Source organism: Neolamprologus brichardi, chromosome 5 (genome assembly GCF_056152115.1).
Source record: "Neolamprologus brichardi isolate AB-2024 chromosome 5, ASM5615211v1, whole genome shotgun sequence".
In the NCBI taxonomy this organism is placed as follows: Eukaryota; Metazoa; Chordata; class Actinopteri; order Cichliformes; family Cichlidae; genus Neolamprologus; species Neolamprologus brichardi.
In genome coordinates, this window is record NC_142108.1 from 15722476 (window position 1) to 15737893 (window position 15418).

A 15418-nucleotide genomic window follows, 5' to 3' on the forward strand; every position below is an offset into this window, starting at 1 on the left:
CTAAAGATGTTTACAATCCTCCAAAACAGTTTTAATTAAAGAAAATATATAATTCGCATTTATTGTAAATTATGGATGAAGTTGTGGTCAGATGTTTGCATTCACTTATCACGGTGCATGCATGGTCGAAGTGCAACTTACTAAGGGACGATAATATTTTGACCCTGTGTGGATTAGAGAAAATCCCAAGCTTGTGCAACCAGTTTTTGTTTTTGTAAAGCCATTAAAGATGTATTCTCTACAAGCATAGGCTTGTTCACAGGATATCATTAAAAGCCCCAAATTGCTGCGTCATTCATGCCCATGATGGGTAGATGTAAAAATCTAATCACAACTGTAACCATCATAATTACATTATTTTTCAATGGTAAATGGACTAGTTCTTATTCTGCGGTTATTCAGCACTTTACACAACTAGTTCACCCATTCATACAAGCACTTTTTTCCCTATGCTCTTTCTAGGTAAGTGCTTTTTGTCCAACATGCACACACATTTATACTTGAATGGGTGCATCAGAAGTAACTTGGGCTTAGTATCTTGCTCAGGGATGTTTGGTATGCAGACTGGACCAACCTTGCAATTAGAAATGACCTGCTCTCCCACCTGGCATACAGTCACCCCAGTTAGGGGTACATATGCCCAAATAAGATTATGCTGAGTGAAATGAACACAAAAAAATATTGTTCCATTTGGCTCGCTGTCACAGTTACCCACATATTTTTGCCTGTGGCCTTAGTAAGCGAATAAACACTATGTGTTTATATGCCTCTCTGCATTTAATTATTAGTTATTCATTTCTGGCTCTCCACAGCATGTTTTTGTCCTGTCTTCCTCCCCTTAGCCCCAAACAGTTGCAGCAGATGGTCACCCCTCCCTAAGCCTGGTTCTACTGGAGGTTTCTTCCTATTAAAAGGGAGTTTTCCTTCCCACTGTCACCAAAGTGCTTGCTCCTAGGCGGTCATAGGATTTTTGGTGTTTTCTATTTTCTTTGTAGGGTCATTACCTTACAATATAAAGCGCCTTGAGACAACTGTTGTTTTGATTTGGTGCTATATAAATTAAATGGAATCAAATTGTGTAAAGCTTATTGTCTGTCTGCAGGAAAATGATGTTTCTGAGCCATTTTCAAATTTAAACTGGAGTTTATTAAAGGAGAAAGTGAAGAGAAATTTAACAAGCTGTATTCAGTTGACATTATGAAAACAAACTAGAAACAAAGTTGAAAAATAAGCAAACATTATAGGTACTATATAATGTAGACAACCTTGTATTCAAATGTAACAATGTACAGCTTCCAAATCACAGTGGTATACTGATTAACTTCAATTTAACAAAAGTCAAGCTGTTTGTGCCAGTAATATAACATTCATTTGTCTCTATAACAGAGGAACAACTAGGTTAAAGTGACTGTCACTATTAGTTATAAAGCGAAGCATTTTCCGAGTGCCATTATGAAAGTAAATGTGCCATTATTACAAGAACTAACATAGAGAAGGTAAAAAAAAACCCCATCACAATAAATGTAAAAGGTAAATATCAGAATGTAAAATGCTGCTTATTCAAACTGTTTACAGTAATTATTAGCATACCTTTTATGGAATTTGTGAAACACTGATTTTTACAGAAGAAAGGCTGAGGATTCTTTGCTGCATAGCTAGAACTGTATATTGCAGGGTAATAACTGTGACGGACAATAACATGGATAAAAAGAAAAACGCACAGATGGTCCATGTGAATATAAATTACTAAGTGAGTTACAAGGCACTGTCAACTGATCAGTAACCATGGTTGCAGCACTCCTTTTACTGAAAATGATGTCCTCCTTGGCTGTAATGCCCTTAAAGCTGTTAGTGCAAAGATGAAAAGCACTTAGCAGTAGCACACTGTAGGCTACTATTCAATAAACAACAGGAGTAACTGGGGAGGGGCGCAACCTGTTCATTTAAAATTGAAAATTACTGCACAAATGAATTACGCAGTTTCTATAAATTCAGGTTTATGCTTAGTGCAGTGATGAAACAGGATCCTCAGTCATGTGGCGCGTTACTTTAAATGGTAACAAAGTGTCAAACACTTGAGAGGAACAGCGGTGCTGTCAACTGTAAAGCGACCATCCTCTCATACAGCACAATGAAATGTGTTGAAGAGCTGCAAGTTCAACAAGATACAACTATCTGTGTAATACCTAGTTTAGACATAAAATGAGTTGCTCAACTCAGTCATCCAAAGTGCCCACTGTTTAAAAAAAATCACATGTGAATATAACAGAGCAAAATGTGACTTTGCATTTAACAAGCCTCACAAGCGTTTACGCCTCACAGTGCGTAAGCCTTTAAAATGATCACAATCTTCTGGAAACACACATACTGTGTTGGATTAGAATAACTATAATACCACAAGATAACGGGAGGTAAAGCTAATACAACAAAGCTCATCCATGTCTAGTCCCAGAGCATTTAGGAAACAACAGTTACTTTTCCGTTGTTAGCATTCTTTAACAGAGTCCTGAGACAAATCTAACAAGACACAGCATTATGAGACCAGCTGATCAGACGCTGCTGTATGTACAGTATAAATGTGTTGTATGTAACAATGCTCAGCTAGCTTTACAAAGCCGCCAATTTCAATTTACTCTGAACAGCTAAACCTGAAAAATGACACGGATCACAGACACGATTATATCCCTCTAATTTACAGATGTGCTGTAAATATTCAATTCAAACCAACAGATTACGCATGAATACTAAGATTAGATAGTGCAGATGCATTGACATATATTTACAAATAATTAGAGATATTTGAATGCCCTGAGGTACAGATATAACTCTCACCAGACACCAAAACCTCATAAATGGACAAATTATTTTTCAAGAAAAAAAAAAAAAAAAGACAAGCTCTTACATTTGCTATGCTCAACAAGCGCTTATGTTTCTGTTATGCCCAGTGAAGGTTAGCACTAATTGTGAGGATACTACAACAGGAGTGTATCTTGTGTATGGAACGTATAAGGTGATTAAGTGCTTTAATATCAAAGCAGGAAGAAACGATTAAAGCAGCACAGAGCAATTTCTGACCACTGGACAGTAAAAATACTCAGAGGAACAAAACTTTGATTTACAGTCAGCTCATCAGGTTATTATGGCTCATCTGTAAGCAGACGATTGCCTACTCAGCAGATACACAGGAAAAACTGATTTGACATCCGATTAATGCCAAATCACTGGCTAGTTTAAAAGTAACATTAAGTCTCATATCAACTGGCCTTTCAACTCCGATTTGGTCCACCTACTCCTGAGAGAAGAAATTAAAAAAAAAAAAACAACAACCAGGAGTTTAAATCATGTCACTTTTTTTTTTGCAATTGTTGGCTTGTCTGTTTTTAAGGAAAAGACTGCAAACAGTTTTAAGCACAATATTGATGAGAATGCCAAAAATAAGGAGCTAAAAGTGCATAAAAAGCACAGTAAGCTCCTGAGATTCCTGGGTTTGGCATTTTAAGTAACTGCTTTGCAGTACATGGAGGGAATGATTATACAAAAATAGTGCGCCGTGTGGGTTTAGCATGTTTAACAACTAATATTTCTGAACAACCACAACCCTCCTCTCACAGTCATTTGGCACAATATGCTGATATACCCAACAGCTTTCAGAATGGAAACGCATGCAATTAAAAAAAATCATATATTTTCTTTTTTTTGCATGTGTTACCTCACATGAGCTGAGTGCATACGCTTCACTTTTCATTGCCAGCTTGGGTGTCATTGGTAAAGCAGCAAAACTTTCTACAGTCACTAAAATACAAGTAAATGAGCCATGTGTCCCATGAAGGGTAAAAAATACAATACACAAATCTTTTTTTTGCCTGGAGGTCGGGTACTAATCAGGAACCATCCACATGTTGTTGTTCTCAGGTGAGACAGACTAATACCTGTGAATAACAACAACAAAAACAGATAATGTGAATGCAACACAATTCTTAAAAATTGTTTATGTGTTGGCAAACAACCTAGTGCAATAACAATAAGTTAATATAAGTTTAAAAATATTTCCCCATTTCAAAATTTTAAAATGTGTAAAAGTGTACCTGTAGTAATTGGGTTTAAAAGGGCCATTCTTATTCAGACCCAGGTATTTTGCCTGCTCGTCACTAAGCTCTGTCAGGTGGGCATCAAACGTGGCCAGATGCAGACTCGCAACATATTCATCTGAAAAACAAAGACATCCATTAATAAGAAAGAAATGGGCGCACACACAGAAGATGGGTATCTGTCAGTTCATGCACTCCATTCTTGCAGGCGTCCATAAATAATGCCTGTAGGCTTTCAACATGTAAATAATACAGGCAGTGGTTAAGTATTTAAATCCTTACCCATCTTTTTGGGAAGCAAGTAAACGTCTTGCTTGTAACGTCCCTCTGGAGCATTGTACAGCTCAATGAGTGCCAGAGCCTGAAAACAAACATCAATAACACTGCTGAAATTTTATTGCACATTATGAATTTAATGAATAGCGCAGGATTAAATTATGAACTGCTGATTATAATGAGAGAGTGCAACTATGAGCAGAAACAGCGTGTAGATGTTGAGTGTCCTGTGTATTATAACATATCAGCGTCAGCAAATGAGCTTATCTGCAAGGACAGCCATCTAATTACAGAAAATGGAAAAAACAACAACAACAACAACAAAAAAAAAAACCCACACTGATTCCTATGTACTCTGCTATCTGCACCAGACATCAACAGCAAATATGGTCTAGCTTCAGCTGCCGTCAGCATCCAATTACATGTTACCTGAGTGGTGGCTGTGATGGACAACACAAAGGTAGGGACAGTGGAACAGCTGAGGTTCAGGAGACGTCCCTATTGGACAAAAAACAACACGTTATCGCAGGCTTTAAAAAGTAATTTAATCAAAGGTCTATAGCACAATTGTTACAGTCTAACGTAAGCTGAAAGCGATTTGATATGAGAGCACATTAAAGAGGAGAATGGATTGGACTGGATCAACACTGTTTATTAACAAGGATGCTATCAACCTGAGATCACACGTGCATAGCTGTAACGCAGTTTAATGTTGTGTAGCTATAACTGACACAAATGCATAAGTGAAGGGACACAGACACAGGCAGTCACCTCAGCCAGGAGGATAATTCTCTTGCCATCAGGCCAGATGACATGATCCACCTGAGAGCGGACTCTCTCCCAGGTCAACTCGGGGGTCCGTAGACTTGCCTAGTTGAGACGAGAACACAAGTAAACCTCGTTTTGTGATCATTTAAAATGACAGAATATTTATTTGATCTTTACTTATATGTATAATCGTGGTATTAAATTTTAAATTCTACCATCATACGTTAAAGCACTATTTTACCACATCAATCTCAGTGTTGGAATGTCCCATGTTGCAGACAATGGATCCATTTTTCATTCTGTCCAGCTGGTCCCTGGTCACCACGTTCTTATTTCCTACAGAAAGGCACAAACATATACCATCCTCATCTATTACAGGAGAAATAAACGCTCTGGAGCCCTAAGAAGCAGTGGAAAACTCCATGAACTTAAAACTTCTTATGTTATATTAAAAAGCTATAAAAATGTCAGTGAGTACAACACTTTTGTATTAAATGTAGTTACCAGTGCATGTGATGATGACATCTACTTGGCGAATGACTTCATTAAGCTTGACCACTCTGAATCCGTCCATGCTATTTACACACAAAAGAAGGAAGAGATTCTGCATTCAGCTCAGGCCTGGACAGTGACAGGCTGGAAAATCTCTTTTTACTGACAAACAAATCAATTGTTGATTGGGTGTGTAGTGCATCTGAGTTAAAGCTGATCATTAGTTTTTCATATCTTTGTCAGATAATTAACACGAACAGTTTTCTGGACAGCTCGGTTTTTATCTCTGCAGCTTTTTCCTGTTCCTATCGCTCGATACATTCATCATGTTTTCCTCACCAGGCCTGCAGGGCACAGATGGGATCAATCTCTGTCACATAGACAATGGCTCCCAATGCTTTCAGAGCAGCACAACAACCTTTTCCAACCTGAAAAGACAAAATAATGTAGATAATTCATGAATGGCAAACTACAGAAAAGAGTTTAAAGGGCATGTTTAAAATGTCTCACACATTTTCACAACTATGCGATTATGATTACTGCAGAATGATAAACTGAAAGGAAACAACTCACCTCGCCGTAACCACATACGACCACCTGTTTGCCTCCGAACATGACATCTGTGGTTCTCTTCAAACTACAGACATTTAAGACACAAAATTAGCACATTTTGTAGAATTGGAAAACAAAACTGCCAATCTGTAATAGTGTTTGCAAAATTATGGCACACAGTAAAATGTTATTTGGTACTGCTTATATCAAAAGTCTCTGTAATATATCCTAAATTTCCACATTGTCACACTGGAGTCTGTGCGCTCTAGTGATCCTAAGAGCCATGTTGTCCAGGGAATTTTTGTTGCCCCAAATGAAGCAGTTTAAGTCTCTCAGGGTCTTCTTCATGAATGTGGGAGTTTGACTGACTGATTGACTCTATGTGTTCGATGATGCTGACAATGTTCAAAATGTTCAAAACGATGTTCAAATCGATGTTCAAATGTTCAAAACATCCTACACACAGTCATTTATAGCAAGTTACCATGTTGGTCCCATTATATTTATATAATTCAGTTAGTCATTCATATTAGACTAAATAAGCTGTGACAGCAGGAGTGCAGTGGGTTTCTGGGTTAAGAACAATCCCTCAGCAGAGATGCAGGCATGAAACGTGAGCCCCTCATGTTGTCTGTAGAGAAACTTGAGCCACTTCACCAATCCTTATCAGAAGTGGCTCGCTGTTCTACACAATATTCATTATAGTGCAATAGCTTTAATAAAGGAAACAAGCTGATTAGGCAAGGCACCAAAAATATGACAAATTACACCTGTCAAATAGAGGGTATTAGAAAATAAGACCTGCTTCCAATACAAGCCCACTTCAAATTAAATTAACACAGTAATGTGGAAGCCAATTTTCTCAGTTAGCCCTGGTCACTAACCGAGGAAATATCATTAGAATTTAATAATGGAACACCTGCTACGAGACAACATTGTACCTGCTGATAATTAATCCAGAGGAACAGCAATAAATTTTCTGCAGTAAGCACAGAAAAGCACAGCAAGCACTGTTCCATGCAGAAATGTGCACACACTGTTAAAGAACACTAGACCTTTTATGCTGCCAAATAACAGTAGGGTTATAAATGTAACTGTGCTGTCAGGCTGTTTCAGAGACTGCAGAGTGTGCAATGTTCACACTAGACAAGTTTTTACAAGGGTAACATCTCTTTAAAAATCAAGTTTAAATCTTTAACGGCAACATTCTTTGTGATAGCAGCATATGAGGCTGTCCGTCCTCCACTAACATCAATTATGATTGTTATTAATGAATAATGCTGTGATATATGCTTATTTTTCTTTACAACGTGGTCACGAGACCCTTTTGCAACACAAGTGATGCAGCTGAACAAAGAGATTTTCTCCATTTTATTCCTCACTCTCTTCACTCCTGTGAAAAGCTGACCCAAAAGCCAAAAGAATTACCCGCAGTCCAAATCGACCATCATCCAGAGATTTAAGCACATTGTGTTTGCACCCACTAACATGATGCTGAGATGAAAAGCAGACCATAAAGGGCCTGTTCTGCCAGATTTCCCCACTTGTAGACAAATGATAACACAACACAAAATTACCTTGCTTAGCTCCCTCTGGAGCCAGAGAAATCTTTATATTACATTGATTCAAATATAAAGTGTGTACATAGAGATGGATTTGTATAAAGGAAAGCACATATATCTAAAGGTTTTAAACTCTAAGTTGATAAGTTGTTCTCATTTATCACTTCTAGAAAAGTTACTAAAATTACTGGATTCCCCCTTTTCCCCCCTTAAACCATGTTATTTAAGTTATCCAACATACAAACTGTAATATTGTTTATACATGAGCAAAACATTTAAAACCCGAGCTTACTCACCCATCCAAGATGGACTCTCTGCAGCAGTACAGGTTATCAAACTTCTGCTTTGTCACAGAGTCGTTTACATTCATCGCAGGCACACACAGTTTTCCAGCTTTAGACAGCTGATACAACCTAGACAGAAACATGATGGAAACATGTTGGCTCGCAACTAAATGTGTCAAGAAAGCAAATATCCACATATCCAAAAATAAATTACCTGTGAACCCCAGTGACACTCTCCTCTACAATGCCCCTGATCTTCTTGAATACATTGGGGTATTTCTTGTACATCCAGTGTGTCAAGTCTCCCCCATCATCCAGGATCTAATAAGCAGGAGGAAAAGATTCGTCATCTTCTTATAAACAGAGCGTGGTGTTTCTCATCTTCTCTTCAGTAATTAAATATTTACAGACTGTTATTAATGAATGGGTTCTTCTTCTGGTGTTATTTGGGTCTTTTCAACATTGCTGTTTGTGTACATCATTCACATATTACACCTGGCAAAAGAAATGTCCATGTACAGCACCTGAAAAATGTTTTCCACAAACCATATTAGGTTGCCAGGTCTCAGTGTTGATACAGCGGTCAATACACCACCAGAAGTCATCTTCAGACTCCCCCTTCCAGGCAAACACAGCCACACCTAAAACATAGCAGATGGGCGATAGTATCTCAGTAGCAGTACGTCATATCAAGAAACCACTTCAATGTTGATGAGCAATTACGTTGTCTCGTTCATTTCACAGAGCAGAAACTGGATAAACTGCATGAAAGCATACATAAAGTCTTAAATAAAGACAGTGAATACAGTCAAATTCACCTCTTCGCTTAATAACTGGTATTATAGATGTAATATCTCACTCATCTCAGTGGAAACCAAAGATTTTTCATGACATAGTATTTGTTCAAATGAAATGTGTCACACTCCAAACAGATGATATCAATATGATTACTGGGTGTAAAAGCAAGTTTGAGACCAGTTTAATAGTGGCAGACATTTGTACTCTCTACGTGCCCTTCAGTTTAATGAACAGCTCAGTACAGTACGTACAGCAGTAATTAAATGAGCACTAGACACCCTGTAAAAAATGCAGATCACTGAGACTCCCCCAGCCTTCCCGATCATGACGAGTCTACTCTGAAAATTTAATGCACACTTTAACCATCACATAGCAACCGCAGATAAAGGGCATAAAGAGTGCTGCTAATTCACTACATGGACAGAGTTATGTGTTCCCATTAAGTCTGCAGGGATGAACTGTCATGAGTTTAACATTTACAAACCGTAACCTTGGTTTTAAAAGCCACGAGACGCTCCCACAACAGAACAAACCTTTGCTCATTAAAGATTAAAAAGAAGACTTATCTGATCCTGTGTTCTGCTGTTATCACAATGTTGTTTGCAATCAAGCTCGCCTAGAAGACCCAACATGGTCTTTGAGCTTCTTCACCATCTCTGCTGCTTACCTGTCTCCGACAGGGCAGCAGCCACTTCATTCTGTGTGGAGTATATGTTGCATGCGGTCCAGCGGCACTGAGCTCCGAGAGCAACCAGAGTCTCAATCAGCACCTGAAGAAATACAGTCACAATAAGTGTATTTTATTGTTATATAACACATGAATTTACCATGACCCACGTCTACATACATTATCTTTAACTCTTTGGGATCATCTGGCTGTTGACAGCCCATGAACACAGCCAGCTACATACATTTTAATTGAAATACAATAGATTTTCTTTTTACTCATTTAATTCAAAATAATAATATAATAATAAGAGGAAGCACGAGCTTGTGTGAAGTAAGAAGCAGTTAAATAGTGATTTAAAGTCCTATATGACGAAGAGACACAATCACAGTGCAGTCTTTGCTCAGGCGTTGAAGCTCGATGTCAGAGATGAATCTTACTGCAGTCTGGGCAGTGATGTGAGTGCAGCCCACAATCTTGGCACCTGCCAACGGTTTCTCACTCTGTGCTCTCTTCCTGAGTGAGATCAGTGCCGACATATCTGAAAACAAGATTACATAATGAAAATAGTCAGTGGGAAACACTTCAACGCAGACGATGCAGTAGAAAAGAAATTCATCCTTTTCTTTTAGCAGGCGTTACAGAATAAAACTAAACCTTTAACAGTTAAAGGCAGTTATCTTTATACAGAGCTACTGGCTATTTTTTGAAAGATGGATAAAGGGACTCTTTGAAATATACAGTTTTTACTTTCCTCTCTTGGGTGGAAATATGTAGTGTTATAGTTGGTTGTGTGTTGTATTTCTTAAATAAAGCAAGCCTCTAGGCCTGTGTGACCAGGGCTTAAATAACAGCAGCAGCAGCAACAGCAGCGAACAAGCTTAAGTTTCCCATCTGCTTCAGTGACGTTTTGCCAGCAAACAGACCTTTAAAATGCTGCTTTAGGTTCCAAATGTCAGTGTTGCTCAATAATGCAGAGTCTGTTTATGAATCATGTCCAGATTTTCCTTCTCTTTTTTTCATGTTGTACGAAATACTACAGGCAGGAATCATGTTAATGTTTTATTGTCGAGAAATTATAAACAGATGAATACTGATTGATAAATTTAGTAAAGATCTTAAGTGTGAACTATAAATGTATCATGAATTTTTTTGTTTTAAATTAGGATTATAAAATATTGTTGTTACATTCGTAACTGGCACATTAATAAGGCCTGCTTCTCAGCATCAAACACTCATCTGCACAGATACTTAACTCTTGTATGATGAGACTAACAAGATTTTATTCTGTATCATATCCAGACATGATTAAAACCATGTGGCTCATCTTATTAAAGCACAGGTTCTTTGATCCAAAGCAAGAAAGAATGGACAATGTGCTAGAGATCTTAACATCTTTTGAGATGTGATATCATGACAACTACTTTCCTTTTTACAAACAAATTAATATCACTTACAGCAGCGACAGACTGAGAAAGTTACTCACATTACTCAATAACTTCAAATAACCTTATGTTCGGGGTGAAATATTCTACCCTTGAAATGTCACACTTCAGTTGTGTAAGGGGATTTATTTTTAGGCGACAGTGTTATTCATTGCTACCTAAACATTAACCTTTGATTCCTGTTTTGTTTTCCTCCACAACACTTGTAAATTTAGTAGATGTTGCTTAAATGAAATGCTGAGATCACTTCACGCTCCTCGTGCTGACCTTGCTCTGCGATCTCAATCTCCCGCCTGCCAAATTCAGCCTGCTTGATGTTCTTGACACAGAAGTCACTGCTGCCCTTGCTGTTGACCTGAGTTTTGTCCCGTGGCGAGGTCTCATCATCAGAGCTGTCCGTATATGATGCAGCTGTAAAAGAGGGTTTTATTATTAACACCAACCAAACTCAAGATTCAGGAAGTTAAGCAATCATTTTTGCTGAAGGTCAAAATGAGATGAGGATGACAAAAAGAAGCATTACCACAAAACCTATAACAAAGAAATGTACGAATATTGATGTCATCAAATGGCCTAACGGACTCCTCTCATTACCTCCATAAATACAACACAGTGTAAAATCTTTTGCATCTACATCACAAATGACACACACGTGATTCTGGCTCCTTCTTACCAGAGCTGTAGCTGTCTGTGGAGGACTGGGAGATGGAGCGGGACAGGGAGCGACGGCCTGCCTTGGTGGGGAACCTGCTGAACTCCTGCTTGTCCTCCACAAACTGGATTTGCTAAAAAAAAAAAAAAGGAAAAAAAACAAAAAGGGCAGACAATGTAAGCCACACACACACAACCAGTTTAATGTCTTGTGATAATTTTCTTGTGGCTCAGCTAAATGTTAATTTCTTACAGTCCTTCAGGAGCCAGAGTAGAGCTGTTTTTGTCTTTCTTGTATAGTATAATGACTTTAATAGATTTGAATGGAGCAGAATCCCAGAAAATTACTGGCAATATAAAAATCCCCCTCAAAATTGTGAGCTCATTTCAGTTTATTACCAAAAATGGATGTCTGGCTATAGCCCAGCAGACGCTGCATCATCAAGACTGATGTTCCAAAATTAAGCTGCTCAAGCCATATTTTGATTTCAATGACCCCATCTGACTCGTGCTTGTGTAACGATTGTAACTATCGACTCTCGGCTTTTCTGACGTCGAAAAATTCCCTGTCGTGTTATTTGATCCCCTGCAGGGGTGTACAAATGGCAGGAAAAAAAAAAAAATAAATCACCTTATATGACCTTTTAAAACTCTCCAGCTCTGGTTCCAGTGCAGTGTGTTAAGCCAAACGTGTGACATTTTGCTCACATTGTTGTGGTATTTAAGCAACTGATGTGAAATGAGTGCAAGTCTGAATTGTACCTACTGATTACTTTTCAGAACTATGAAACAGTCCTACTCCCTGTGTGTGCTGCAGGCTCTCATCTTGGGGGGGTTTTTTTGGCCTTCAATAAAATATTTCTCTGCACGATAAGGGTTTAACCTTGCCCCTTTAACGCAAACAGTACACATTTCTGCGAGATGAAGAAACCGGACTGGTATTTTTGTTGTGTGTAACTAACTTCATGCCTGGACAGTTTGGGGTATTTTTGGCTTTATTTATTTTTTATTTTTTTTGCAACAACAAAAAAACTTATGCTGACAGGGATTTTCCACTCTCAAGGTGCTCCAATGCAAACAGAGGACAGGGAGATTGCCCCACCTCAGCAGTTTCTGGAATGTGTTGGATCCAAGTATCCAAGTATCAGATTTAAAGATCACCCTAGACAATAAATTATATACATGCATAACAATGAATCTGTGCTTTACTTCCACAGTTTGCCATTTGTTTTTCTTCCCACAGTTGCCAAGTGCTCGCTCTCAAGGGGTCGTCTGATTGTTGAGTCTTAACCTTACAATATAAACGCACCTTGAGGCAACTGTTTTGTGATTTGGCGCTATATAAATAAAACATGAATAGAACTGTAAATGAAATATTCTCATCATTCCAATTAATTATCTTGACTTGAGGGGCCCCATCCACATACCTGCTAAACACCATGGTAACAGAAGACAATGAGGAGCAGTCTTCTTGTGATTTAGGTGAAAAACACCACATAGTTCAGCAGGGTGGTGTAGGTTTCAGGGTCCCAAGGCCCAACTGAATGAAACATACTGTTTTATGTGAGCTGTTGGGGGGGTGAGTTACCAGAATGATTGAGTATGTGGTTAGCACGGACTCAAAGGTATTGAGTCTGTATTACTATATTTAATCAGGACTCTGTGCATGTTCCTATTATTTCCGGCCATTTGATAAACAAAAAATGTGTTTCAGAGGAAATGAAACCTTTTTTTTGTAGTCATGTTTTAAGTAGTGGGAGGAAGACACATCTGTCTGTATATTCCCCACATGGAACCTAAAGTTAAAGGTGAAGTAAGGGATAGATATTTTAAAAATGAATCTGAGCACATACCATTTGGCAATATTTTAAGGAAAACTTAAAACTTCTTTTTGTGTGTGCCTCCCCCCCCCCAGTGTGTTACAATATTCTTCTTTGCCATCTGTGATTTAATCACACTTGTTGCTTTATTTTAAATGCCTGTCAAAGAGATTACAGTCTTTCTGATATCAGAACTCCAGGAAGCCCAGACTTAACCATTATCCCTCCAATTCCAACTGTAAATAATTAGTAAGCTTGAAACTTAAATGTCTTACACTAAATATGTAAGAATACATAAGCATTACATTTAAAATCAAAGGTCAGTAATCTCAACTGTGCTGTCATAGAGGACATGCTGATAAGTGTGCTTTATGTTCACATTTCCCAATTCTTCTTGATATCAGCTAAGCACAACTATTTTGAATTCAGCAATACAAAAACTTTGAACTCTTTAGGGTCAAATGTTTGGCTCCTGACTTTGCAAGCTAGTGACGCTTCAGTGTAAAGATCCTTCCTAAAACGGTATGAGGATGTGAAACAGTCAAGTATAAAAGGAACGTCTGCCTGATATGTTCTTGGCTGAGCATGCTGACTCTTGCATTTGACAGACTGCGTGCCCCATGTCGAGCTATATGCTTTCTAAATGCAAAAACTGTTGCATTGTGCATTGTGATTTGTCCACTTCAGTGCAACTTACATGGAGTGTGCAAACACTGTCCATTCAGCCTCAAAAGTGAAAGGCACAGCTCTTCCTTGTTCCTGGAGTGTGTCAAATAACTTCTTTTTGCAAGTTTTACAAGGAACAAGTGGTTCTTTTGTTTCGCAATTTCAGGTCAGAAGCCGCTGCTGAAAGTGTGCTGAAACTGTAGTAAATTTGTAATACGGGGGATATGTGAATAAAAATGCACAATTATAAAGTTTTATTGTTATTATTAGAGGTGTGAGCCATTATACACATGCAGAAAATGCTTAAGATTCTTTGGACTTGACGTGTGACTCTTTAATTACTTAATGTGGGTTTAAACAACTTTTTAATTCTCTTGTCACACGCAATAGCAATGTGTGTGGACTGTTATGGGTGCACAGATACCCTAACCCCCTGTGACATATAACTCATTAGTACCATATATATTTTCTTAAAATCAGAAGTCTTTGAGCTCTAATAAAATGTATTCACGTTGCAAAAAGAAGGTGAAGTCTGACTATACAAATACCCATAAACAAAGAAGATACAGCACCTATAAAGTGCTGTTATCGCGCTAAAAAGAGCCTTGGAGGTTTGTTTTATTATCCAAGGGTCCTCCTCGGTGCCGTTATGCTTACACCTGGTGCAGACTTACCTTTTTAACCGGTTTGTGAGTGGGCACAGCGCTGAAGACAGTCGACAGCTCTCCCATGGTTATTTCGCTGTTTTTGCTCACGGTCATGGCTGAATATTTTTCCGCTACGTTCTCGCTCTCCTTCACCTCTTTGCTCGCTTGCTTCACTTCCAGCTTCGCCTCTCCGACCGGTTCGGACATCTCGCTGCTGGCTTATCTATCTTTACCCGGACAGAAATACAACAACCAACCGTTGAGTCTTCTCTAACGTCAGAGGCTAGCGTTATGTTATGGGTGTCCTCGAACTGCTAGCTGGTTACGTCGCAACTGCTAACGGATAAGAGGCTGTCAGATTGCGAGCACGTGAAAGCAGGCAATAAACGCAGGATTTAAGCAGGTGGTTTTGCCTAGTCGACTTTGATTTGGTTGTGAATCGTTACGTAGTCGACTTCCTAACGCAGGCGGGACGTGGTCCGTGCTGTTTCCCGGCTGGCTCTCCTGTCACCTGGCTGACCAACTTTGTGGGCGGTTACTAACAGACTGAGTGGGCGGCTCGCGTGTTAAGCTACGTTCAGGGTAACTGGGATAGCACGTTACGAATGATGAACACGTCCTTTAATTTACATTTTAATGTATATATATTGCCTTTTTGGCCAAATTTGACATGTTAGATCCCGTTATAGTATAGTACTTTCG

General features: G+C 38.6%; 1 protein-coding gene across 1 annotated transcript; it reads right to left on the reverse strand.

The window, feature by feature from the left end:
• Positions 1-1123: 1123 nt before the first annotated feature.
• LOC102780377 (S-adenosylhomocysteine hydrolase-like protein 1) lies at positions 1124-15268 on the reverse strand. The gene is made up of 17 exons (XM_087840760.1): positions 14744-15268; positions 11606-11717; positions 11200-11343; positions 9928-10028; positions 9488-9590; positions 8569-8663; positions 8237-8343; positions 8035-8151; positions 6198-6261; positions 5964-6052; positions 5637-5707; positions 5374-5468; positions 5136-5234; positions 4794-4862; positions 4371-4449; positions 4086-4206; positions 1124-3929 (listed from the first exon to the last, which is right to left on the reverse strand). The coding sequence occupies exons 1-17, from the start codon at positions 14921-14923 to the stop codon at positions 3923-3925; spliced, it is 1653 nt and encodes a 550-aa protein (XP_087696886.1). The 5' UTR covers positions 14924-15268; the 3' UTR covers positions 1124-3922.
• Between the last annotated feature and the right edge of the window lie 150 nt (positions 15269-15418).

What these genes read in the sequence shown, in the direction of transcription:
- LOC102780377 (XM_087840760.1), bottom strand. Translation starts at nt 14,923, where the DNA reads ATGTCCGAACCGGTCGGAGAGGCGAAGCTGGAAGTGAAGCAAGCGAGC. An exon ending in AGTGTCACTGGGGTTCACAG is followed by an intron (nt 8,152 to 8,236) that starts GTAATTTATTTT and finishes GTTTCTGTCTAG; the next exon opens with GTTGTATCAGCTGTCTAAAG. An exon ending in AGAGAGTCCATCTTGGATGG is followed by an intron (nt 6,262 to 8,034) that starts GTGAGTAAGCTC and finishes AAATGTCTGTAG; the next exon opens with TTTGAAGAGAACCACAGATG.